We start from the raw sequence: 27990 nt of genomic DNA on the forward strand, positions 1-27990 counted from the left end.
ACAGTGCAAGGTTTGAGAAAGGGGTGTTAACAAATTCAGCAATTCCCCCATCTACTGGGCGGGAACAGTTTACTTTTACAAACACGTATTGGTCACAGGTGGCATCGCTCAGGGTTATTCGGTAGTTATTGGTCACTCAAATCTTGTTTCTCGGTTTCAACATTCTGGTAGGACGCATGAGAGCGGATTGTTCTGTGGCAGTGGTCGTGGCGCATTTCTGTTACTTTAGTTTATTCGGCTCTTGAAGGTAGTCAACGACCGTATTGTATTGTTTGTTAGAGGTATTTTGGAATTTTTGAGTGTAGTTAGTTATTTTGGGAACTTGCCCTCCAAAGTATTAACTTTTTACGCAGATAACCGGCAATTAGATGGAAGACAGTGAACAAGTAGTATCGTCCACAACTCCGTCTGAAGACGAAATGAGAAGCTACAGACAATTCGGGAATCATTATGGCAACGAGGCCACAGCTAAAGTTGGCAAAGATGATATTCTAGACTTAGTTGGTGGAGCACAGGATGCTATTGAGAGGCACATGGCTTCTTACCCCGATGATTTAAAAGAATTTACGGAGGAAGCAAAGGAACAACTGACAAAAAAGGTGATTTCAGATATAACTCCATCAGATGAAGAACAGGAGGAAGAGGTGACTGACACATTTTCAGAAGCTGAACCAGTGATTGTTAATCCTTTGGAAGCGGACTATTTGCCAGAACTCATAAGGCCAGATCCCCCAAAAGCACCTCAAGAAGAAGCACCAGCCCCAGTCGTAGAATCCGCTCCAGTAGTAGAAGTGCTCCCCGAAGCGGCTCCAGAGAAAGAAGCGATTGCGGCTCCTCCAGCACCATCCCGTGAGTAGTAAATTATTTTAAACATTTTTAGACAATCTGTTTTTGTAATCAGTCTCTTGGTAAAGCATTATTAAAATAGACGTTTGTGTTTTCTTAACTATTATTTGCAAAATCCTTTACCGTTGACTAGCTAGTTAACTAACGTTAGCGTAGCTATGTGGGATTGCTGCGACAACCATTTTTAATAAAGGAAATGTGTGTAGCCAGGGCATTGTGGACGTCTCGAGACAACAAATCCCTGGCATTGCCATTGGTATAGTTCGAAACGCCAAACCGGTAGAGTTGGCTAGGTAGCTAACGTTTCTGAAGTAAATACTGTTTTATTGATGGCCAATCACGCGAGGTAGCTAGCTTTGTGACGATGCGGCCCACCTGTGACAATCATCAGCAAGAAGGTAGCTAGTTAGCTAATATAACGTTAATGAACTGGCAGAATTGAGGTACCTATTTCAACAACTCCATTAAAAAGGTGATACAACAGTGTGGTAATTTTAAATTGCATGCAATGGTAGCTAACAAGAAGATAACACATTGGGTCATAGATTAATTCTGAGACTGTCATGCTCCGACCTGGTTTGGGTGTTTGCGCTAGCTAGCTGGCAGGCGCTGTATTGACTCAGTCAAGATGGCTTGTATTAGTCGTAACAAAGGAATCATCTAAAATCGACCACTCCCATTTTAGTTGTTTCTCCCAAAAATAGCCAAGTTATTTTCGTGAACTGGAACTAACGTTAACTATCTAATGGAAGTAAGCTAGCGAACATTATTTTTCTGATAACATTTTTGAACGCACGATGTTTTGGTTTTTCACACAAATCTTCCATCTGACCCTTCTGGTTAATGTTATTAACTCCCAACCATTTCGGCTGAAAAATAACATTAGTTGGGAGCAATGTTTGTAACTTGGTTGGCTAGCTAACTAACCACTTTCCCAACCATGTTAGGCAAGACAGTCAGGGCGGGGTTGGGAGACCATTACATTAGCTTCAAAGACCTGGTTGAATGACTGTCCATTTAATTGGTTTAGGCCCTACTATTGTCTTCGGACTAGCGAATTCTCATTTTGGGAGGACAGGCATGCTTTATATAGTCTACTTTGGTTTCCTGCAATAATTTGTGTAGACTTGTTAAACAGTAGAGATGCTAAAGACGTTCAGGAAATGGGCCTACTGGCTCCGACATGCCTGGTGGGTTTGCTCCCACTGTTTTGCTGTGTATTGTAGTCTCCATATCCTACAAAGGGCAAGTAGAGATAAGGGAATAACCCCCTACCCCACCTCTGAATGTTTTGCTCTTTACCACAACAGCAGCTGGGTTTGTCAGCTACCAGGGCACTGATTCATTTGCCTACTTTTATATATTGGCACACTGTGTAGGTGTAGCCAACTTCCTCAACTCCACAATGATTTCATCCAGAGTATATTGTGGAGACTAGAGTTTTTGAAATAATCTCAACTCGCTATGCCTTTAATACTTCATAAATGTATAGTCTTAAACTCTTCCAGTATATCTGTTTGTCCTCTGAGAGCCTTTCTATGTTTGCTTTATTCCATACTTTTTAATTAAACGTTAATCAAATACAACCACCAACTGTTTCCTTGTTGCGTTTTAATTGGCCATGCGCACTGTTGCCATCTTACAGCAACAAATTAGGAAACAGTCTGGTTGTATTTTATTAACAAGTATGGATTTCAACAAACAATGGCACGCAACAGGGGACCAACATAGGTACACGGTAAGGGTTTAAGTATTTACATTGAAGTATCGACTGCAATGCTCTAGTATTTGCTCAACTCTGTGTATAAAATCATTGTGGAGTTGCGGTATCTTGGCTAGGTTAGGTGCTGTAGTTGCTATGGTATCAGGTTAATTAGACCTCTGTTTCTTGACAAAAGGCGTGTTCTTCTGTATGTTATGTTATAGTAGGGAGTGCGTTTTGACAGCAAACATTCATTGGGTGTTTCTTAATATGCATACTACCATACTCCACACTCTCACGCTTCGACCACACTGACAGCATCACTGCGCGAAGTAGTATGCAACATCTGGATATGTATGCAACAAAAGTAAAACATTCACCTTCTGCAACCATGGCAATAGAGACAAGATATACATACACAAGCAAATGTTTTACTTCATAATTATCAGCTAGCTATATGTGAATCATAATAATCTAGCTCGCCGGCTAGTTAAACAGCCAAAAATATCCTTACGCCCATGTTACGCAAGGTAGATGCCAATTCTTCGTGGCTCGCAGGCAACATATGAGATGTGAAGGCTGAGTTTTTTTTTCTCTCGCTTCAGCTCAAATAATGGCCAACATCGAGTTAAAGAAATGGGGTCCTTTTTACGTGGTTGCGTGACATTTCTCACCATACTTTTAGTTGAAGCTTGCAACAAGTGGAGTACGCATCCGAGAAGTGCCCTCCGTGCTCCTTTTGCATACTTTGATTTGAACTCATGCTTCAGCCCTCCCGTGCTACAGACTGCATGCGTGAAGCACAGTAGTATGCATATTGAGAAACACCCATTGTGTTCTTTGGCGAAGATAGCAGCAGGTGGATTATCCCACTGCATCTCATGTCGATGCCATGCAAGAGTTTTCCTCCCCCATTTAAAATCACACCACCAACAGGAAGGCCCCCTTCTCATGTCTAATACTGGCTTGACTAGAGTTAACATGACTTCCATTGCAGTTGCCATACGTGTAGCCAGGACATCCGACCTCGGATTGCCTGTGCAGAAAAGCATGAGATTGGACATCAGCATTTCTTGAGTTTTCCCCTTTAGTTAATACTATCAATGTTTCGCTCTACTGTGGGAAATGTGGTCGAATAAACGCCATATTATCCACGTTCAGTGTAACACACTGAAACAAAAAGAACAATGCCAGACTTAGTATGCAAAATTAACTGCAAGAGATTTTCTTGTAGGCCGAGCACATTGCATTGACAGGCACTGCTCAGGCCTGTACTCTACACCGACCGGTGCACCACAACCAATCAGAGCTGCAGTAGGCTTATATGCAAATGTTCATTGCCATATTTGGATCTGTGCAATTCACTTTGAACTGGACTGTGTTTAGGCTATGTATAAGCGGTCCTGGAGTAGATGTAAAGTGGTTTCTTGCGTCAAACACATTTTCAGTCACCACCTAGTGGATAAACGGGTTAATGTCAAGCCCTGCGTGTTTTTTATTTTTAAGTCTCATGGAATGTAGGAAGTTGCACAGAATTTTCACAATGTTCCAGTTTGCGTTCATCAGACCTGTTAGAGGGAACATTGGTCATTGTGAGGCAAGTGTTGGCTAACTTTTAGGGTTCCACAATACACTATTCAAGCAAAGTCATTGCCATAAAGGCCTTTAGCTTATGCAGAACAGGTGGACAGAAAATTTGAGCATCTTGGATTTCGTTATAGCTAATGTATAATGTCTATTGGTTAAATTTTAGGTGTACTTCAACGTTGGAACCTAGACAAGAGAGGTAACCGGCCTGGAACTGGTCTCATCTGAATAATCCACAGATTGGAATAATCAATGTAAAACATTAATTTTGTAATAAGAAATATTGCCGGCGTTTAATGAGTAAATGCTTGATCTCTTTTTTAATGATTTATTCAGAAGCGTTGTTGATTGCAACTCGTGAGTTTCAATTGTTCCATTCATGATCATTGAATCAACCAAGTATGATTTTTGTTTTTGACCTACTGAAATATTCCAAGATGTCTTAATCGGCAGGCTATTGAGAATATTGAAATTGTGGTGATCTGGCTGAAATTTAGCTCATAGCATTCAAATTACTCAAATTACAAGATTTATGCAATTAAACATTTCACATTTTGATTAAATGGTCTTGATTTGAGTATGTGCTCTTTCTATCTTTTTGCCAACTCTCACCTAATACTCTGCTACGGTGTGTCAGTCACGGATATTAGGCCAATGTCTTAAACAGTTGGGCCTAATATCTGGAATCAAGGGTTGAAAGAAGGATTACTGTTGAATAATACTCTAGACAAGAGCCAGAAGCACTTTTTTTTCCTACTTCGTTAAGCAATGCAATAAGATTATTGACATTAACATTTTGTAATATTTGTCATGTTGTTTGTCCATTGACCATGTCCATTGGCTAGATGGCACAGGTCGTTTCCCTTTTTATTATAGGAAAGTATTGAAAATGGTTTCTGTTGGGTTATTTTTCACTTGTTCCGTTTAAGGCGAATCTTCATTCTGCTACATGAAAAGGGAAATTCTTCTGTATTTCTGCCAAAAATATGACCATATTCCCTGGCTTTGTTGCATACCTGACATCTATTCCTGTCTTGTATGCTCTAAGCTGCCTGTGCAGAGAGGGTGTCTGCAATGTGTCCCGCTGTTAGGATCTGGTTCACATTATTGTGGTCTTGCTTGAATAACTTTCTACTCTGGTGTAAAACTTATATTATCCTCCTCTCAACTACTGGTATTGTCCATTTCACACTGCTACTGTCTCTCTTTCAGATGAACATTTTCTTCCTTCTACTCCGCTGCAACCTCTGATGCAATTCCCAAAAGGCAAGTTCTTTGCTGGCTGTGTCTTTACCCTCCTGCATCTTCTTTTTCAGTTCGTTCCTTTATACCTGAATTACATTTTGACTGTCTGTGAAATGCATGCCAAGTTTAAGGAATAGTTTTCATAGGATTTGCATTTGGGGGGATAAAGTGTCTTTTGTTTGTATGATCCTGTATTGTGAATCCCTGTGACCAAAGTCCACTTACTGTAGATATGACAGAAGAAACTAACTTTATAGTTACAAATTCATGAGGTTTATAAGTGATGATTCCCCTCATTGATTCCGCCCACGTTAAGTGACTAAATTGACACATTACACAGGGTTGTCTTAGAAAAAAATATGTTCATAACTGGTTTTGCATCTTTTGGCATGCCAGACATTTGGCATTTGAGATTTATCTGATGGGAATCACCACCTTACCTCTACAGAATGCTGGCAGGGCTTGCCCAGCACGGCTTGCTAGCACTGAAGGAATGGAGTGTGTCTTGATGTATTGCATTTTCCCTCTCTACTCAAGAACTTGGGCAGAAGGGTGATTCCCCTGCTCCCATCTCCCCCCTCTCTCCTCTTCACTCTCCTGACTCTCTGGAGGACCTCTCTTTGTCAGAGAGTCCAAATCCAACGTCTGCTCCATTGGGCTTCTCTTCTTGGCCTTCAACTGAGCCTCCCAAAATACAGACCAAGGATATGCCTTGTGATGAAGAGGGTAACACCAGATTAGGCTTTATTAAGAACGATGAGGATATCGTGAAAGGGTTAGAAGCTGCTTCCTACACTCAAAGTAAACATGATCAAAACATTTGCTCGGAGAGAGATGTAAGGCCCAAGTCTCTGTGTGAAGACAGTGGGGTTGTCTCTCCTGAAGAGCAGATTTGTAGCTCAGTCAGGTCTGCTACTCCTTCCCAGTCCCCCCAAAATCCCCCGATGACCCCTGAATCTTACATTGCACCTGCCTCCTCTACCCCAATAGAACACTGGGATTCTCCATCCCAAGCTTCTCAAGAGAACACAAGGGCCTCCATGGATATGTTCTCCAAGGACTCAGCCTCCAGAGGCTCCTCTGGGTATGTGCCAGATATGCTTGGCCAACCAGATGATGACTTAATGTTTGAGTTGAAGAAAAATCCATTCCAAGGCTTCTCACCTGTAGCAGATGCTGGGTTCTCCCATTTTGGGGATACCACTTCTGACAGCATGGCAGCTAAAATGTCTGAGAGTCCCACTCCAGACCTGGTCCAGTATGGCCAGGCTGGAGACTCCCAAGATGGCAGCCCACCATCATATTATGATGAGACAAAAACGTACGTGTCTGTCAAGATGGCTGCGGACTCACTCATGGAGCCACTCAATCAGTTCTCAACCACCCCAAAAGAGAGCGAAGACTCTGCACCTCCATCTCTCCCAGATATCTTAAAGCCCTTCCCTCTGAACCCTGACAAAGTGGACTCTGGCTCTTCTGAAGGAAGCACTGAGCCGAGCCCTGCTCCTGTCCGGAAGATAGTTGAGTCACCCACTGTCCCTGTCACTCTGTCAGCCACAAATCCCTTTGCTTTCGATTCCAAAGCTTTACTGCTAAAGGAGCTGACTGAGGAGACTGAAGCAAGATTAGCGGTGAAGACTGAAGATAAAGGCTTTAGTGCCTTTGACCTTGTAAAGGAGGCAGGGACCACACCCCAGAGCAAACAACCTGTCCAGATAGAACAAAAAGATTGGATGTTTTCCAGTCAAGATTCACCCAAAATAGTGAACAAATTAGAGCCTCTTAATATCCAGACTAGAAAGACCCCTGAAGATTCTGATTCCGAGAGTCCGTCCGCAGACTCTCTGTCCCCTGTTCTGGAAGCAATGGCCAAGAATCCTGCAAGTTTCCAAGTGGAGACTGAGAATGATGACATGAAAGCGGAAGAGCCAGAGGCAGTAGAGGAGAACTCTGAGCCTGAAGTCTCCTCGGAAGAGTTTGAGTTCATCGAAAGGCCCCCCAGGGGTGTGATGGATGAGTTTCTAGAAGCATTTGATGGTGCCAAGTTTGCCAAGGCACCAGAGCTAAGTATGGATGACGACGATGATGATGATGACATGAGCTTTGGGCTGCAGGATGTGACTTCTGCAAATGTAGCCCCAGAAGTTCAGGAAGAAGTTCCCAGTCAGAGCGCTTACCTCCTACTTACCCAGAAGGGTAAGGCGGACCTGGAGAAGGGTAAGGCCGACCTGGAGAAGGATGATATCAACAAGCCTGCGTCTCGGGCCCCTCTCATCCACTCGCCAGTTCGCGAACCGGAGATGCTCGCTAAGGACACAGAGGGCCCCAAAACTGCTCAGATGCCCAACCTGAGCACAGAAGCAGGTAATTTCCGCATGGAAGTTCGTCACCATTGCACTGACGCGTCGTCATTTCACTCTCCTTGGTCGTTGTTTAGCTCCGCCCATAACTCATTTTTCTCCCATGCACAGTTTTCACTTCTTTTACATCACCTTCTCTGCCTCGTCCCTTTTTACATATTTTTATTAACCATTACATTTGTGTGAGCATGTGTTGGCATGAGATTGGTTTCATGATCTTGGTTTTCATATTCAGTAGTTAATCCCCCCCCCATTAGTAAATGTCAGTGTCTTAAATCTTGTCATTGTATTTTGCAATCTATCCTCTACATGTGGTAAGTACAGAATTAATTTCTCATGACTTCACTGTACAGAAATGGAATATAAATGTGTAATGGGGGGGGTGTTTATGTTACAAAGAGATTACGTTAAAAGGACATTGACATGACACATAATATATTTATAGGAAGTGACCAAGCAGTGTATAATCCCATTTCTCATTAAGGTATATCATACAATTCAGCCATCTAGTAATATTTGAATGCCTGTTATTACGTTTTTCATAATACGCCTGGTCAGAAAATGAACTTATCTACAAGGATTCATTTACCTTCTGGCCAATGGGGCCTGGTAAGAACTGCCCCTCACATGGGTAGTCACTAGTTAACACAGCCAAAAAGTCATAATTATGGCTAAACACCCATTTCTACAATTGATCTACTTAAAATGTTATTTAAAACTTAATCTTATACCTAACCTTAAATTAAGACCAAAAACAATTTTTTTTGTAGCCAATTTTGACTAGTGGAAACCTCACATGGAACAGGGCGTGGCAGTTTGCAAGCCTGCCTTTGTCTTGCTCACCCCCCAGTGGTTTTAGTTTGCCTAGAGCTTTTTGCTCTGTGGAATTAGATTACCTCTGTCTGCAGTCTTGTTTTAGCCCTACTGAAAATAACCAGAGATATGAAGCTGAAACTGTAGATCTCCTTATAGGCCTCATAGCCTTTGAGCCCCCATGTCCAGATGAAAAAAACAGCTCAGTGAAAAGGGCAGTGTTAAAGCAAAACAATTCCAGATGTTTAGTACGGTTTACCTCACAGGGGCAGTGCCCTTAAGATCTAGTACTTTAGTACGTATTTTTGTTGTTGCATGATTGCTTGAAATAACATAAATGAAGATGAAAGCAATAGCCTTTAGCCTTTACAGATGAATGGCTCAGTTGAATCTTGCTGGTTATTTACCCAGTGATGCACACGAGGCACCGATATCAGTGTACAGAGATTTATTTATCTGATTGTGACATTGCTCTGAGCCAGGCTGGCGGGCCCCAAGACAGTGTGCGAGGTATCTCCCTCCCTGCATTGCGACACCAGCCGATGAAGAATAGAGCTTGTCAGCAAGTGTTCTCTTATTTGTTCGACCGGATATGCAATACCATCTGAAACACCACCACCCCTGCCATCTCATTCGCAAAACCCCGTTAGTGAGATTGTGTGTTCGAATCCACATAGATCTGTAGTGACCGACCACACTGTATGATTAATCATTCACCCATCTTCTTTCTTCAGTACGACTACACCCTTATTCTAGAAAAATGTACCTTGTACAGTACCTGCTATTGACTCCAGCTCAAGTGCTGAGTGTTAATATACATTGGGGAGCTGTGATCATTTGTCAACTCTCTGAAAGACTTAATAAAAGCACTAACGCATTATGAATAATTTGAAATTATAATTAAGTGTAAACCTAGGCAGACATTTAAATGAAATGAGCGGTGCCCTCTAGTGGACTAATACAACAATCACAATTTTCTTATGTGAATTTCGACTTCTGATGAGGTTTGATTGAGATGACCAGATGTGTTAATTGTTTGGCTGATTGATGATATGATACAGTTTATGAAGATGTGACAGTACACACTCTGTAGTCTAGGGATTGTCTATCTAATCTATGCGTTTGTAGTAACTACATAGAACTTTGGGTGGTGTACGCCGTATACCCTTTCAAAGTTTTTAGTGTGTATACGCCATATCCGTTATGTGTAACAGAGACATCATGCACAAAGTAGTCTACACAATCGCAAAGCATGTGAAATACACTATATACACAAATGTATGTGGACACCCCTTCAAATTAGTGGATTCGTCTATTTCAGCCACACACGTTGCTAACAGGTGTATAAAATCGAGCACACAGCCATGCAAACTCCATAGACAAACATTGGCAGTAGAATGGCCTTACTAAAGAGCTCAGTGGCTTTCAATGTGGCACAGTCATAGGATGCCACCCAACAAGTCAGTTTGTCAAATTTCTGCCCTGGTCAACGAAGTGCTGTTATTGTGAAGTGGAAATGTCTAGGAGCAACAGCGGCTCAGCCACGAAGTGGTAGGCCACACAAGTTCACACAATGGGGCCGCGGAGTGCTGAAGCGCGTTAAAATAGTCTGTCCTCTGCAACACTCACTACCAAGTTCCAAACTGCCTCTGGAAGCAACGTCAGCACAATAACTGTTAGTCAGGAGCTTCATGAAGTGGGTTTCCATGGCCGAGCAGCCTCACCCAAGCCTAAGATCACCTGAGCTGACAAGGTAAAAATCTGTTCTTCCTCTGAGCAAGGCAGTGTTCCCGGGCGCCGAAGACGTGGATGCCGATTATGGCAGTCCCCCGCACCTCCCTGATTCAGAGGGGTTGGGTTACATATGGAAGACACATTTCAGTTGAAGGCATTCAGTTGGACAACTGACTAGGTATCCCCCTTTCACCATGCGCAATGTTAAGCGGCAGCTGGAGTGGTAAAGCTCGCTGCCATTGAACACTGGAGCAGTGGAAATGCAGTCCGACGGACGAATCTGTTTGGAGGATTCCAGGAGAACGCTACCTGCACGAATGCATAGTGCCAAGTGTAACGTTCGGTGGAGGAGGAGAAATGGTCTAGGGCTGTTTTTCATGGTTCGGGCTAGGCCCCTTAATTCCAGTGAAGGGAAATCTTAACGCCACAGCAAACAATGACATTATAGACGATTCTGTGCTTCCAACTTTGTGGCAACAGTTTGAGGAAGGCCCTTTCCTGTTTCAGCAAGACAATGAATGAATTGGAACGCAGACTGTGGACCAGGTTTAATCGCCCAACATCAGTGCCCGACCTCACTAATGCTTGTGTGGCAGAATAGAAGCAAGTTCTGGCAGCAATGTTCTAACATCTAGGGAAAAACAATTGAAAAAGAGTGGATGCTGTTACAGCAGGAAAGGGGGGGGCAACTCCATATTAATTCCCATGATTTGGGGATGAGATGTTCAAAGAGCAGGTGTCCACATACTTTTGGTCATATAATGTGTGTTATTGCGAGCCACTCACACAGCCCAGTTTCAGTGGAATATCATCTGTCAGGCAGCAAGAGGGCGCAGCTGTCAACTGGTTGTCGCATGGAGTGGCTCACAGAAGAATGACATCGGTAGCTGGTAGGGTAGATAAGTTGAAACATCTTTCCTATCTACCAGTATCTATTGAAAAGGTTTGGTCCGTAGTCTTGGTTGAATCTTTGCTGCAGTCATCATGCACTGTTTGGATAAAAATGTAACGTTGTTCCCAATAAACCTAACCAATTAAATGTTGACTGCAAAGTAGGCCTACCTGGCAGAACAATATGATTTCTATCAATCCGGAGTGCATTTGTTTTGCTAACTGCCATCACATGTAGGCCTACATTGTTGTACAGAAACACTTCTAGCCAAACGGTCTCTTGCTAGGTGTGGAACTGAATTAAAGGGCAACTACACCCTCCCAAAAAACGATTTACATTTTTTCCAGACCTACATGGTCTATATGGTTTAAGCGTTATGGATTTAGAACATCCAATTTGTCGTTTTTGTCTAAAGTGTGATTTGAGAGTGAACCTGAAAAAACAAAGGGAAATACACAGGGCACCTTCACTGTGTCTTTGGGAATTATTGAGCTAAATTGGAGCATACCTACTTCTCCAGGCACCACTATACCACTGGGTGGAGTCATCTACTCACTGATTTGTCATATGTGGGGAGGGAAAAACACGTGTACATTTGCACAAGGGGAGGGAGAGTATCTCTCTGGGAGGTAGGGGGGAGGGAGGCGGGGGAAGTTCATAGCTGCTGCGTCAGAGCATTAGACGTTTTCTGTGCTAGCAGACAGTCTGCTGACCTCAGTCGTACACCCTGAGAGAAGGGGCGAGAGGGAGGGGAAGAGACAGAGAAAGGGAGAGCGAGGCAAGGAACACTGCAGTCTCACAGGAGGAAGGTTTGGTTGTCCCCCCCCATCTTCCACCTCGGTCCCCGCACCCCACCCGACTGCAGGCCAACACACCGCACGCTGTCTGGAATGCCCTGCTGATACCTACATAGCGTCTCTATCATGGAAAACGGAAAAACTGAAAACGGAGACTCCCAGCCTCCGCCACAGTGGAAAGACAAGGGTATCCCTCTTCCTTATTTTACTGTTGCGGCAACATTTTAGTTTTTTTTTATTTTGCCCTGATGGCAGGGTTCTATAGACATTTCATTTGTGAAATGGAAAGTAGTCCATTTGTTTTTAGATGGTAGTTATTAAACAATGAGCAGGTATTGTGGACATTCATAGGATGTTACTGGAAATGACTTTGGTAGTTTTGAGTGGGTTGTCGGAGGTTGCTTGTCCTTTCCAATCATGCAAATAATTTACTCTATGAATGAGTAGCTGTCCGTAGATAACCGATTGTTGGTAAGAGGCACTCTTAAAATGCTTTTTTCCCCCCCTCTGGATTGCTGGCAGATGACCTTTGGTCAGAGTAGTGCTGACGGGAGGAAGTCTGTCCAAAGGTGCATGGTGGGAGGAGGGGCGTTAAGCGAAAGTGAGATTATATTGTCTAATGATTCCATGCAGCCTGGAGGTGACTCACCAGTGCACCAGGAGTCTCTTCCCCAGGGGTCTCTCTAACCCCTCGGACAAAAGTGCATGCTGAATGCAGGGCCAGCCTTCAGCCCTACAGTTTGAGGTGTTAGGAAGGTGTATAGAAGTAAATTGTTCAGCATGTGCAAAACAGTGGTCAGTAGCCTCAGGTTTTTAAATGGATTCACATTTAACCTATATGGCAAGCACCAGATGATCCATGTGGCTTATGGCAGAAGAGGTCTTCTAGTGTTTTCCAGGCCCAGCTATAGCCATCTGCTTTCAGATCAGACTGGGACATGGGTTGCCTAAGCATCACACTGGTGCTGGGGCTGTGCTAATATCTGCTGATTGTCATGTGCTGCTGCCTTTGCATCATTCTGGGATGGAGCATGGCAATCGGCACACATTGCAACAAAGGGCCTCTGTGTCAACTCTATTTGACTAAATGGTATGTCATCCATTCTCGCAATTACTATCTAGCCGAGCACTATCAGTAAAGCATGAAAGAGGCACTTGGCCACTATCGGATAAGGTAATGACATTAGTGTAGTAGTTTTATTAGGCAAGCATAGGTGGCCTGACAACTTCTCTACACATTTTAGTCTGCGACTGCAGTCATTGGACCGTCTCCAACCGTTCTGGGTATCAAACCCAATGGCAAATTTACGAACCGCCGCATTACCCACGTGTGTTCGGGCTCTGGGCCGACCCATTGGTTTCTGGACCAATCAGACTGCCCGAATGTTTTCGTATTCGGTGAAGGGTTGACAAGGTACTCCGATCCAGACTCCCGTGGGTGGTGTAGCCAAAGACCATACGGTATGAAGATGGGCAGAAACTACATTTCCAATAGAAATCCTTGGTCACACTTGTAGGCGATGTCATGGCGACGTTAGCTAGCAAAGCTTATGTGTAGAAACACGACACTGGGTCTTACAGTCGTCTTGCGGCGAACTGCTCATGTGCAGTCTGTCAAATCAAAGACATTCCTTTGAGATTAAGTTGTTTTTTTTACCAAAATGAAAGCGTATCAGTGTCACTTTCACGGGGTTGGAGTAATAACATGTTCAACTACTTAACTAAGGAAGAATTGTTGACTTCCCTCATTGACTTCTCAAACCCCGGCCTGGTCTGTTCAGCAAGCGTTCCCGTAAATCTTGTGATGTAGCGCCCCTAGGTTTAGACCCCTAGGTGTAGCGTTTGGCTGTAGCTAGCCTACGCTAACATCCGGTTTTCAGGGATACAGTATTTTCAACATGACTTCTGTTTCCCTTGTAAAAACGGAAGTGGAAACTCCACTCTCTGCTTCTTTCTACGCCTGCCATGTTATGTTAGGCCGGAGCAAGGAGTCTGGGTAGCAAGGCAAAAGCATAGGCCTCGTTTTTCTTTGAATATGATAAAGGGTGAATTGATTTCCATTGGGGATATATTGTGACTCAAGAGTTTGACTGGTTCCAACTGGGGCATTAGGGCTACAAAAATCTGTTCCTACTAATATGAAATCACTGTCAGACACTAGTTGCTAAATATTGGTCCACACCTTCAAATGGTTGTATGAAAGACTTTAAATAAATTGCAAACTGCCTCTGGTCAGTTTCTGCATTTGTTGGAATATGGCTTTGTTACTCCTAATTTTAGATTTGATCTGGCTTTGTATGTCTGCAAGATGCACTGTTGTTGATTTGAGCTGGTCAACATTTGCGGAGTTACGTAACATTTACCACACCTCCTACTCCCCAATTTTCATTCTGTGTTGAAACCAAAAGATTATTCATGCCAAGCTTTACCACACTTCACCCGAATTGTCGAAAAGCTAATTCACATATTTGCATTCGTCATGTATTGAAACGTATTATGGGTTAAGTATTAAGGGCTGAGGCGCTGCAGAGCTGCGCATACAATTAGACCTCAAATCGACCGAGCAGGAGGTGAACTGCCTCGCTCTCCCTCGCGCAGCTGAGCTGGTGCTGAATGCGAGGAGGCTCAAGATGGATGCCAAACGGGGTTAGTGCTGTCATGCTCTTGTTTACGATGCTGCTTTTTTTCTTATCACATTTATATTCGATTGCATTGCAATTTTAATTAACCACTTGGCTTGACAAATGCTTTGGTGGGAGGCAGATGCGTAGGAATTGAGCTGTGCGTGGCACGCTACTGACGTTTCTTTATGGGGGCTACACTGGGCTGAGAACGATATGGCGTTATGGACGATTCATGGCCATTTCCCTGTTTATCTATATCCCCTATGGATATATTAAAGACGAGTGTGTGTATATATACTAATAGGGAGATGTATACGGAAGGACTTGATTAAAACATGGCGTGTTTATAGGATCAGATCAGCGTTGTTGATGATGCGTGGGCTATTTTTAGGTCCTCATGCTAGTGCATGCTTACCATGTGTAGCTAGACAGACACGTTCGGACCCCTTCACGTTTTTATTGATTGCACGTTAGCTAATATTGCTAGCAACATTATAGACCAAGGGCCATGGTGATGCACATTTTGGGGCTGGCCAGCTAACCGGCTAAGGCTAATATGCTAGCTAGCTATGTATGGAAAGATATGTAGCCAAGCTAGCTTAAGTTAGCTTTTCATTTGCCCAAAACCCTAACGGCGTCTCCGCCCAAAAACCGACACCGCACGACGTGGTCCATTTTTAAGCTAAGGGTATTGATTGTCTGACTTGTACCTCTGATTTGATGCCTCTCAAGAATCATTGTGACTTTTGACAGTCAAGTGTGTCCCTAGGCTGGCTAAAACTGCCGATGCTGCTTATGGTCTTGGTCCTGCAGTGTTTTTGGCATTCGACTTTTTAATTGTCAGCTGTATGATCATATCAATTCAATCACATTTATGCAACAAAAGTCGTTGCTTTGGTATCACGTACTTGATGATCTTTTTTGGCAGAAACTTGTCAAATGTGATTTAGGTTTTCAACTATAAACTCATTCATCACTTGTTAAGCCATTTGAAATCTGGCAGCCTGCTAAGTCATTTCACATTGCAGACTCCAATAATGTCAGCTTGCTGGCTAGCCTACGTTTTTGAAATCGTCTGTTTCACGTCTAATATTGTACACTGACCTGCTAGGAATTCATGGTGAAACACAAGCATGGGTCTGTCCTGCCCCCAGCTCTGTAATTTTAGCCAACCCCCACCCTGTCACCCAATCTTCACACAGAAATGGGCGCTAGGCCAATAACATGACTCCTATGAATGGACGATTAACTGCAGTGCTATACTGGTACAGCAGTAAACTAAAACACCCAGGATTTCCTTTTATTGAATTGCACGTATCCATACATGTGGCTAGGAGCTAAGATTTTCATAGATTTCTCCCTGATTCATCCCATCTCCACATCACCGCCATGATATAGCATAATGTGTTGAAAGGAAGCCCTTTTTTTTCTCATGCACTGCAGCTATCTGACCCTGTTCCTTCTCCCCTGCAGTGGTAGAGCTCCTGTACTGGCGCGATGTCAAGACCTCGGGCGTGGTGTTTGGCGCTAGCCTCTCCCTGCTGCTCTCCCTGACACTGTGCAGCATTGTCAGTGTCTCCTCCTACATCGGTCTGGCTCTCCTCTCTGTCACCATCTGCTTCAGGATATACAAGGGGATCCTGCAGGCCATCCAGAAGTCTGATGAAGGGCACCCATTCAAGTGAGTAACCCACTTCTCAATTTACACCATGATGTATTGCAGACATCCATATATTCTATTACATCATACATGCCATGACATATTGCAGACAACATCCATATATTCTATTACATCATACATGCCTTACTTCCAAGAGGCAGATTAGGATGCCTAGCAGAGTAACTTTGACGTCTCGCTTACATTTCTAATACCGCAGCCTTGTGGGCCCATTAGAAGAATATGAAAGGGGGATACCTAGTCAGTTCTACAACTGGAATGTGTCTTCCGCATTTAACCCAACCCCTCTGAATCAGAGGGGCTGCATTAATTGACATCCACGTCTTCGGGGAAGAACGACAGATTTTTACCTTGTCAGCTCGGGGATTCTATACAGCAACCTTCCGGTAACTGGCCCAACGCGCTAACCACTAAGACCATGGAACGGTGATCAATATACCAAGGAAGTGTTTCCAAAGAGTATGCATCTATACAGGGTTTTAGGATAATTCCATTTAGTCAATTCAGGAATTGTCAATTAAATGAAATTCAATCTGAATTGAAACCCCACATCTGTTATAGGAATTTTCCATTTGAACATTAATCTAGCTACTTGTCTGATTGATAGATGATTCTGTTGGAGGAAAACATTGACTTGAAAGCTGTTCAGGAGAAGTGAGCATCACTTGATTTGATGGGTTGCAGTAGTGGATATATTCTCAGCTATTAACCTCTCTGGGGTAGGTGGGACGCTAGCGTCCCACCTGCGGGACACACTCCCAACAGCCAGTGAAATAGCAGGGCGGCAAATTCAAAACAACAATCTCATAATTCAAATTTCTCAAACATACAACTATTTTACACCATTTTAAAGATACACTAATCCTTAATCCAACCACATTGTCCGATTTCAAAAAGGCTTTACGGCGAAAGCAAAACATTAGATTATGTTAGGACAGCGCCTAAAAAATAAAAGCCACACAGCCATTTTCCAAGTAAGGAGAGGTGTCACAAAAACCAGAAATACAGCTAAAATTAAGCACTAATCTTTGATCTTCATCAGATGGCACTCATAGGACTTCATGTTACACAATACATGTATGTTTTGCTCGATAAAGTTCATATTTATATCCAAAAACCCATTTTTATTTTTACATAGGCCCGTAATGTTCAGAAATGTTTTTCCTTCAAAAACTTCCGGTGAATGAGCACAACAATTTACAAAAATACTCATCATAAATGTTGATAAAATATAAAACTGTTATTCAAAGTATTATAGATAAACATCTCCTTAATGCAACTGCTGTACGGCGCTCAGAAAACAGGCAATACAGATACCCGCCATTTGAGTCCTCTAAAATCATAAATAGCATTATAAATATTCACTTACCTTTGATCTTCATCAGAATGCACTCCCAGGAATCCCAGGTCCACAATAAATGTTGTTTTGTTCGATAAAGTCCATTTATGTCCAAATACCTCCTTTTTGTTAGCGCGTTCAGTAAGCTACTCCAAATGTAGGAAGCGTGCTGAAAATTTCACAACGAAAAGTAAAAAAAAAGTTATATTTACGTTCGTAGAAACATGTCAAACGATGTATAGCATCAATCTTTAGGGCCTTTTAACCTCTCTAGGGTAGGTGGCACCAAATCGTCCCACCTACGTAACAGCCAGTGTAATCCCGTGGCGCGTTATTCAAAAACCTCAAAAATGCAAAAACTTCAATTTTTCAAACATATGACTATTTTACACCATTTTAAAGACAAGACTCTCGTTAATCTAACCACACTGTCCGATTTCAAAAAGGCTTTACAACGAAAGCAAAACATTAGATTATGTCAGCAGAGTACCCAGCCAGAAATAATCAGACACCCATTTTTAAAGCTAGCATATAATGTCACATAAACCCAAACCACAGCTAAATGCAGCACTAACCTTTGATCTTCATCAGATGACAACCCTAGGACATTATGTTATACAATACATGCATGTTTTGTTCAATCAAGTTCATATTTATATCAAATACCAGCTTTTTACATTAACATGTGACTAGCATGTGACTAGCATTCCCACCAAACACTGCCGGTGAATTTACTATATTACTCACGATAAATGTTCACAAAAAGCATAACAATTATTTTAAGAATTATAGATACAGAACTCCTCTATGCACTCGATATGTCCGATTTTTAAAATAGCTTTTCGGTGAAAGCACATTTTGCAATATTCTCAGTAGATAGCCCGGCATCACAGGGCTAGCTATTTAGACACCCAGCAAGTTTAGCACTCACCAAAGTCAGATTTACTATAAGAAAAATGTTATTACCTTTGCTGTTCTTCGTCAGAATGCACTCCCAGGACTTCTACTTCAATAACAAATGTTGGTTTGGTTCAAAATAATCCATAGTTATATCCAAACAGCGGCGTTTTGTTCGTGCGTTCAAGACACTATCCGAAAGGGTAAATAAGGGTGACGAGCATGGCGCAATTCGTGACACAAAATTTCTTAATATTCCATTACCGTACTTCGAAGCATGTCAACCGCTGTTTAAAATCAATTTTTATGCCATTTTTCTCATAAAAAAGCGATAATATTCCAACCGGGAATCTGCGTTTAGGTAAACAGACGAAAGAAAATAAAGCATTCGGTCGACTCGGGCACGCGCCTAAGCCCATAGTACTCTGATCGGCCACTTGCCAAAAGCGATAATGTGTTTCAGCCAGAGGCTGCCTCTATCGTTCAGCTTTTTCCCGGGCTCTGAGAGCCTATGGGAGCCGTAGGAAGTCTCACGTTATAGCAAAGATCCTCAGTCTTCAATAAAAAGAGCCAAGATGAAACACAACTTGTCAGACAGGCCACTTCCTGCATGGAATCTTCTCAGGTTTTGGCCTGCCATTTGAGTTCTGTTATACTCACAGACACCATTCAAACAGTTTTAGAAACTTTAGGGTGTTTTCTATCCAAAGCCAATAATTATATGCATATTCTAGTTACTGGGCAGGAGTAGTAACCAGATTAAATCGGGTACGTTTTTTATCCGGCCGTGTCAATACTGCCCCCTAGCCCTAACAGGTTAACATAAATCTTCAATAATATTCCAATCGGATGATTCCAATGTCTTCAAAAAATGTAATGGAACACAGCTACCTAATGTGAACGCGCGTCACTGAACTCATGTCATTCTCTCATTCTTCTGACTCCAGGCCTTCTCGTTCGCTCTCTGTTCACTGTAGAAGCCTGAAACAATGTTCTAAAGACTGTTGACATCTAGTGGAAGCCTTAGGAAGTGCAAAATGAACCCTAAGTCACTGTATACTGTAAAGGCAATCACTTGAAAAAACTACAAGCATCAGATTTCCCACTTCCTGGTTGGGTTTTTCTCAGGTTTTTGCCTGCCTTATGAGTTCTGTTATACTCACAGACACCATTCAAACAGTTTTAGAAACTTTAGGGTGTTTTCTATCCAAAGCCAATAATTATATGCATATTCTAGTTACTGGGCAGGAGTAGTAACCAGATTAAATCGGGTACGTTTTTTATCCGGCCGTGTCAATACTGCCCCCTAGCCCTAACAGGTTAACATAAATCTTCAATAATATTCCAGTCGGATGATTCCAATGTCTTCAAAAAATGTAATGGAACACAGCTACCTAATGTGAACGCGCGTCACTGAACTCATGTCATTCTCTCATTCTTCTGACTCCAGGCCTTCTCGTTCGCTCTCTGTTCACTGTAGAAGCCTGAAACAATGTTCTAAAGACTGTTGACATCTAGTGGAAGCCTTAGGAAGTGCAAAATGAACCCTAAGTCACTGTATACTGTAAAGGCAATCACTTGAAAAAACTACAAGCATCAGATTTCCCACTTCCTGGTTGGGTTTTTCTCAGGTTTTTGCCTGCCTTATGAGTTCTGTTATACTCAGACATCATTCAAACAGTTTTAGAAACTTCAGTGTTTTCTATCCAGATCTACTAATAATATGCATATCCTACATTCTGGGCCCGAGTAGCAGGCAGTTTAATTTGGGCACGCTTTTCATCCAGAATTCCAAATGCTGCCCCCTACCCTAGTGAAGTTAAGGGAGAAAGGGACATGGCTACTATTTGAGAGTAAACATTGCCACTCAGTCGCACAAACAGAGCTGCTACTCAGGTTATCCCCGTTCTTGGCAGTGGCTCAAAGCCGCCTTATGAGTTCTCACTAACCACTTGTAAAGATTTGAATTAGCTGGGTTTAAGATTACGATCAAAATAACTGGTGCTCAGAAAGTCATAACTAAGCCGGTTCTTGGCTTTGCATTTAAGAAATCAATCTTGCATGCAAACAGAAAAAGGCCAACTATTCTCCTCGACAACCTGTGTGGGCTACAGAGGTTATTGTAGACCCTTCACCCATGTTTTGTGATTACGTTCTCCATATTGTTATTAGTGTTAAGGCACCATATTTGGATTCATAATTTGTCTTGCAACATATGTAGGTCGATCGCTCATGTTTTGTCTTGCAGGCTGTACCTGGATCAGGATGTGGCTCTGTCAGAGGAAACTGTCCATAAGTACAGCGACTGCGTTCTGACACGGTTCAACACAACAGTCACCGAGCTGCGTCGCCTCTTCCTGGTTGAAGACCTGGTGGATTCCCTAAAGGTGAGTGTTTATGCAACTGAAGATTTAAGGATGTAGGCCAACCTCCTGCATGAAAAAATAGTGCTTGTATAGGAGGTACGGCCACTCGTGACCTGCAAACCCATATTTGATTTCAGAATTGGTTAGGATAATAATAATTGACGACCTCCCGCTAGTTGGGAGCCCTGCCTTAATAGCTACTGACATTTCAGCTGAAAACATTTGCCCTTAAATCTATGATTACGTTCACATGTAAAATGAGTGGCTTTGAGCTTTCCTTTCATTTTGTCCATGTACAGTCAGGCTGAAGTGGGTGACCCCCAGGGTGTCTTAAAGGGGGAGACAGCAGCTGTTAAGCGCTATGAGGTTTCTACATGCTTGTCAACACCTTCCAGTTCAACTCTTGCCCTGTCCACTGCTAAGGCCACTCCAGCCCCCTCCTCCCAACCTGTCTGGTCCCTCTCTGTGGGTGGGGGGTATCGTTGGTCCTAGCCCGACCTCTGTTAGAGCAGTGGTTCCCAACTCCAGTCCTCAAGTACCCCCAACAGTACACATTTTTATTGTAACCCTGGACAAGAACACCTGATTCAACTTGTCAACTAATCATCAAGCCCTCTGAGTTGAATTGGGTATGTTTGTCTGGGGCTACAACAAAAATGTGCACTGTTGGAGGGTACAGTGAATTAGACCTCTGCCCATTCAACAGAGCCATTGGCTACATCGATTTAGGTTTATTAAGGTTCATGAAGTGTCATCTATTTATTGTGAGCAGAGGGAAATAGTGACATCGTAAACCTCTGCCAAATGTCGTAAATTAACAAAATCACTTTGGCTACACCACTATGACCTTATTTATACATTTGCAACAAGGTATAAATGCTTGTTGATGTTTTGATTCCAGGACAGAGATTCTCAGACAGTTTCTTTAGTTGATCATTTTAAGAGCTCTGTCTACCATGTCCATTTTTAAAGTGGGGCTATCCACCTAGCATATTACCATGTAAGGATGCATGTGATCCTGGATTACGTCTGCAAAGTACCTAGTGTCTGTAAATGCCGTAGGAATGAATATGCTACATTGAGGGAAATTGTTATAATGTCTTTGCTAATCAATATATGGAAAATGCTCTCCTACATATTGGCCTAGTGTTTTAAACACACTGAAATTAAACCTGTCATTCTTCTCCCATTCAGTTTGCTGTGCTGATGTGGATTCTCACCTATGTTGGTGCCTTGTTCAACGGACTCACTCTCTTTATTCTGGGTAAGATGCTTTATAAATCCTCATTAAAAACTTAAAGGCATTTATGTTTTGTTGCTATGGTGCCTAGGGAAACAGTATCATGTGATTAGCTCAGTAATACTCTCAGGAACAGGCCTAAGCTGGATTTATTTCCGGATACCATGCGAGTCTGTATAGAGACAGTGGTTGACTGACAGGTTTCGGTCTGACACCCATTATAACCGCCAGCTTACTTTTTAAGTAGTTTGACATGCATCTGATCCACCCTTCTGGGTATAAAGGGACATGCCCTCAAGATACTGTTTAGAGATTGCAGCATAGCCAGGTTGAATAATGCCTCCTTGTTGTAGAACATTATCTTATTTTTCCCCTCTCCCTCCAGGTCTGGTTGGAATGTTTAGCTGCCCCATTGTCTATGAGAAGTACAAGGTATGAGCTGATAAATGTATGAAAACAAACAAGTTAATGTGAAGTAATCATAGAACACCCACACCTCTCGACAGTAACCACGATCCCACACCTCTCGACAGTAACCACGATCCCACACCTCTCGACAGTAACCACGATCCCACACCTCTCGACAGTAACCACGATCCCACACCTCTCGACAGTAACCACGATCCCACACCTCTCGACTGTAACCACCATCCCACACCTCTCGACTGTAACCACCATCCCACACCTCTCGACTGTAACCACCATCCCACACCTCTCGACAGTAACCACCATCCCACACCTCTCGACTGTAACCACCATCCCACACCTCTCGACTGTAACCACCATCCCACACCTCTCGACTGTAACCACCATCCCACACCTCTCGACTGTAACCACCATCCCACACCTCTCGACTGTAACCACCATCCCACACCTCTCGACTGTAACCACCATCCCACACCTCTCGACTGTAACCACCATCGCACACCTCTCGACTGTAACCACCATCGCACACCTCTCGACTGTAACCACCATCGCACACCTCTCGACAGTAACCACCATCCCACACCTCTCGACAGTAACCACCATCCCACACCTCTCGACAGTAACCACCATCCCACACCTCTCGACAGTAACCACCATCCCACACCTCTCGACAGTAACCACCATCCCACACCTCTCGACAGTAACCACCATCCCACACCTCTCGACAGTAACCACCATCCCACACCTCTCGACAGTAACCACCATCCCACACCTCTCGACAGTAACCACCATCCCACACCTCTCGACAGTAACCACCATCCCACACCTCTCGACAGTAACCACCATCAATTGACTTCATAGCCAATTGAGGGAGAAGTATTATACCTGAGCTTTTCACTAGTTATTGTTTTTTTGTTTATTTTAGGTACAGATTGACCATTACGTGGGTATGGCCAACAAGCAGGTTAAAGACATTATTGCAACGTAAGTAAATACCAGTGGACAAAATAAAAATATATTGGCATTGTCTTAATGAAGAAAAGTAGGTATCCAAAAACAAATACTTTCTTTCAATAACCATGTCAATTGTCGAGGCCCAAACCTTGTTGTGAACTAAGTTAATACCGGGGGACAAAATGTAAATATCTTGGCAGTGATGTAATCTTTCAAGTATTGAAAGTGTGTATGGAAGAGGAATGTGATTGAAGCCCTTTAGCCTTTTCTATTAATGACACTAATGGGACAGTGTTAAGGCATGCTCTGTGTTGCATTCCAATGTCTTTCTGTCAGGGGAAATACAGAAATTAAAACACTTATTTTAAATATCTGAATAATTTGATTTTATGAAATTCAGTGGCAAAAAAAACAAGGTCATTATTGAATAGTTTGGAAAAGAGTAGAAGAAATCTGTCACATGAAATCCCTCATGTTATACCTCTTAAACATTTTGTGCACGTTTTTGTTCATCAGACATATTATATTGCATCATTTTACTGTTAATGGGTTCTGCAAGAATTCTATTATTGTAGACAAAAATGAAAGGTGTACAAGTGTTCCACCTGACCGAAGTAATCCAAACGGTGTTTACATGCAAATTTTATCAAAAGGTATACCCCACCCCTTGTATTCAATTCATTTTCATTCAAAACCAGGATTTAATTACCTGAACACTTGTAAAATCTTCTATGAACCTTTGGCTGGATTTTTATAATTACTGTTCATATTTTTTTACAAGTTGGTATTGTGTAGTTGTGACTGTCGTACCTTATTTGGTTTTTACGTAGCTGCACTCCTGCCTACATAATAAGTAGGCTATATTGGTGTTTTCTTGAGGGTGTTTCTACTCAGAATGAGATTTCTTTTTGGAGTTTTTTTTTAAAGCTGCGTATAAACATGGTCTGTGACTAAAGCTGTGCCGCCTTTCACTTTCAGGGTGCAGGCCAAAGTCCCAGGACTGAAGCGTGTGAAGGCAGAGTAAAGAAAAGAAAATGAGCCAGTCCCTGAGACTTCCTATGAGAGGGTGGAGGGGAGGGGGGCATGCACCCCTGCTATTTTCAATCTCTTTTCAGTTCATAATTCCTTGTTCCCTGAAACACCCTGGGTTATGTTAAAAAAAATATATTATTCACCAGCTCAAGTGTTCCCAACTTTTGATGAACTAAATTGAACATGCTGATCTATCTGGCTTAAAATGCTAGTTTGTGTGAATATGACAGAAAAAAAAATAAGGCATATTATTTTAATCTTGCACTTGGACCTGACCAGTGATGCGTTTTGAAATAAAATTGTGTTCCATGAGCTGGTTCATCTGTTCTCTCCCTTGATGCAGTGTTCAGAAATTGGAATTGCATTGTCTTTTTTGTAATGAAGGAGGGTTAATTGGTACCTTTGTGGAAACCTGAGTACCTGTCGTTATTTGGTATGATAAAGTTAGTGGTGTTTGTGATTTTACTGTTTTATTGATAGACTGTAGTTTCAAAGCTTCTAGCTCTCTTCAGTGGCTATTGAGTGTGCTTGACACAAGGTGTTGACGTGTGTCATTGTGCTTGACTATGGTCTTTAATGCCAGCAGGGCGATAATCCATAGCACTTCATGCTTCTGAGTATTTCTAGCTAGAAACATTTAGAACTTTGAGAACATTTTAATGATCATTTCACCTCATGCAGCTGCCTATTTAAACTCTGGAAGAACACGTTTACAAACAACTTAAGACAAAAAAAATTAACATACCATCTGTGGACCCTATCTAAAGCTGCAAAATTATGTAACATGGAAACTTCAAGCATTGTTTATGCAAGTAATTGTGAATGATACTTCATACAATTGTAATGAACTCTTATGAGAACTGTTTGTGGAATGCATTGTTAAATAGAAACAATTACAATAAAGCTTATAGATGAATTACTGTGGATGTTTTTTCTCTCAGTAGGCAAGATGGAGGATATAGTTACAGAAAACTCTGCCTAAAACAACCCCATGGTCATATAGGAAAGGATGTCACTAACATTTTCCGAACCATAAGAATTTACTGTATGCTGAGCTGTTCTAAATAGCATGTAGGAATGTTAATACATAGTAAATACTTCAGGTACATGATGTAGTACACATTTGGCGTGTAATGTCTCAATTTTGTAACTCCATTTTTGAATTATTTGATAGCCAGTCTCAACATTTAGCAGATGCTCTAATCCAGTGATTTAAGAATACAAAGTGAAAAGAATGTTGGAAGACAAAACAGCTCAATGCCTTGAGTCATACCCAAGTGTTTGCGGACAAATTCGGTATTCTCATTTAATCTTAACCTACACTTAATATTTGCACATATACACTCACAAATTGGTATAAAACATTGTCATTCATACGATAATGTCACCACAAATGTCTTGATTAAAAAATAAATTCATGCATTTGAGCATTTTTTTGTAATTTACAATAGAGAATCTCTTGTACAAAAATTAAATAAATATGTAAACAGGAATCCATACTGCTTAAAGAATGCACATATAGTAACATATTACTGCTAGCTAAACATTAGTGAGACTGACAGGCTAAAGACAGCAAGGCTAAGGATGCTATTCATTCTGTAAAGCTGAAGTGTTACACATTCCGCAATAGAAATGTAAAGGTCATTTCTGAGCCGACATGTGCAGAGTTTACTGTGAATGCGGTCTCCGCTAAAGCGGGAAATGTTCCCCCCTTTAAATTTCGATCACGCTGTAAAACTGAATTTCCGTGATGCGGATTAATGAGACGACTAAGAGTTCAACAGTAGACCAAGGCTTGTTTAAGACTGTACAGTCCGCTTTGGTGTGACAGGCCACTGTCTCCTGGACTGTCTATTTCACTTAGCCTTTTAGCACTTTGAGGAAAAATGTACTCGATACGATTGACGTCTCGCCTAACTATTTTAAGATGAATGTAAATCGCTCTGGATAAGAGCATCTGCTAAATGACAAATGTAAATGTAAGCCACCCCGTTGAAATCCCTTACTGGAAGTGAAGGTTGAAACGTATGGTAATGCTTCAGTGTACTAGTTCTATGAACATTATTTCGGTTGAATCTTTTCACAATGGTTATATGGAAGCATGTTTCACCAAGATATTTCACAAAATTTAAGTAACATTTTGACAATAGTTAAAAGCATTTTAAGAATGCTTCCTAATCTTTTTTGTAACTATCACAAGCTGAAAATTGATCGTCAGATCACAGAGTAACATTTAAATATTTTCAATAGAGCTATTATAACTTACTATGTCACATGTTACATCATCTCATTATACTTTGGATGTTGTATGCATAAACGGCAGCAAACTAATGCCCCTTTCTGCATATTGAATGAGAAACTTTACAATCGAATAGCACCAGAGGTGTACAAAATAATTTCAAACGTGAAACTGCAAAAAAATATAACGCAAGTAGAAATATTCATAAAGGCACTTAAGGATATTAATACTTTCAAATGAATTATGGGGGGAAAAAACTTTTATCCTCTACACTGGCCAGGATTTAGGGCTCTATTCAATCTACTGCTGTAGCGATACAGATTGCACAATAGAAATTAAGGGAATTTCAGATTGAGCCGACATATGCAGCGTTTACTGTGAATGCAGTCCCCGCCAACGCGGGAACATTGCCTTTCAATTCCATATTGGGTTTTGCTGCTGAATTTCCACGATATTAATTGAATAGAGCCCCTAATCCATGGAGCGCTGTCAACAATGTGGCATTTAAAGGTAATTTGCAATTGAGCTGACATCTGCTGCGTTTACTGTGCATGCAATCGCCGCAAACGCAGGAACATTGCCTTTAAAAGCTGCATTGTCAACAATGCGCGATTTGATTGAATCCCAGACATTATCAATGGTTTAAATATAAATCAATAGCTGGCATGGCAACCTGCTTTCATGTGTCCTTCATTGAAAGCAGATGTGAATGTAAACACTGCCATTTCATGTTAGGCCAGAAAGTCAAACATTTTCTAGTGGCAAAAAAAATGTACTTCAATGTGGTTTTCTTGTTAGAAAAGGAGCTACCTGCTCTGCCTAATGCTTAGACTTGAATTAATAGTACAGTGATTAGCGTATTGCCCATCCCCAGGTGTTGTTCTAAGGATGGGGAGACAGTTGCAGGCAAAAAGGTAGACCGCAGCCAGACACTTGAGGCGTTGGGATCCTGGCTGCATTCCTGTCGGAATCCAAGACTTACTGCGGTGGGCTAAGGAGTCTGGGTGCATGTTAGTGGATGGTTGTGGAGAAAAGGCTCTGGTTTACAGGCATTTCCACACAAAGACACTAAAAAAGAGGAAGACAATACAGAAAATCAGACCTGTCTGGAGTACAAGATGAGCTGTGAAAAATTCTAATGCAAATCACTTGTGAATGCGCCTATTTATTGTAGAGTAGCTTTAACGTAATTAATCTGACATGTTTAAACCCGGTAACA

The 27990-nt window shown here is 42.0% G+C and overlaps 2 protein-coding genes across 13 annotated transcripts in view; one reads left to right on the forward strand and one right to left on the reverse strand.

Annotated features, from left to right (window-relative positions):
• Positions 1-141: 141 nt before the first annotated feature.
• Positions 142-25448, forward strand: rtn4 (reticulon 4). Of its 8 annotated transcripts, NM_001123719.2 has the most exon segments (10): positions 142-849; positions 4302-4334; positions 5348-5401; positions 5918-7744; positions 16074-16281; positions 20763-20901; positions 22075-22144; positions 22506-22552; positions 23472-23530; positions 24479-25448. In NM_001123719.2, coding segments are annotated over 10 exon segments (2964 nt in total). In that variant the 5' UTR covers positions 142-368; the 3' UTR covers positions 24525-25448.
• LOC106577113 (echinoderm microtubule-associated protein-like 6) overlaps positions 25127-27990 on the reverse strand; it is a 150925-nt gene continuing 148061 nt past the window's right edge. For all 5 annotated transcript variants that reach the window (XM_014154859.2, XM_014154858.2, XM_014154856.2 and 2 more), the window contains one exon: positions 25127-27839. In XM_014154859.2, coding sequence (XP_014010334.1) covers positions 27815-27839 — 25 coding nt within the window. In that variant the 3' untranslated portion in view covers positions 25127-27814. The remainder of the gene's footprint in view (positions 27840-27990) is intronic.

Source organism: Salmo salar, chromosome ssa18 (genome assembly GCF_905237065.1).
Source record: "Salmo salar chromosome ssa18, Ssal_v3.1, whole genome shotgun sequence".
Taxonomy (NCBI): Eukaryota; Metazoa; Chordata; class Actinopteri; order Salmoniformes; family Salmonidae; genus Salmo; species Salmo salar.

What these genes read in the sequence shown, in the direction of transcription:
- rtn4 (XM_014154822.2), top strand. Translation starts at nt 369, where the DNA reads ATGGAAGACAGTGAACAAGTAGTATCGTCCACAACTCCGTCTGAAGAC. An exon ending in TTGGAACCTAGACAAGAGAG is followed by an intron (nt 4,335 to 5,347) that starts GTAACCGGCCTG and finishes TCTCTCTTTCAG; the next exon opens with ATGAACATTTTCTTCCTTCT. An exon ending in ACCTGGTGGATTCCCTAAAG is followed by an intron (nt 20,902 to 22,074) that starts GTGAGTGTTTAT and finishes TCTCCCATTCAG; the next exon opens with TTTGCTGTGCTGATGTGGAT.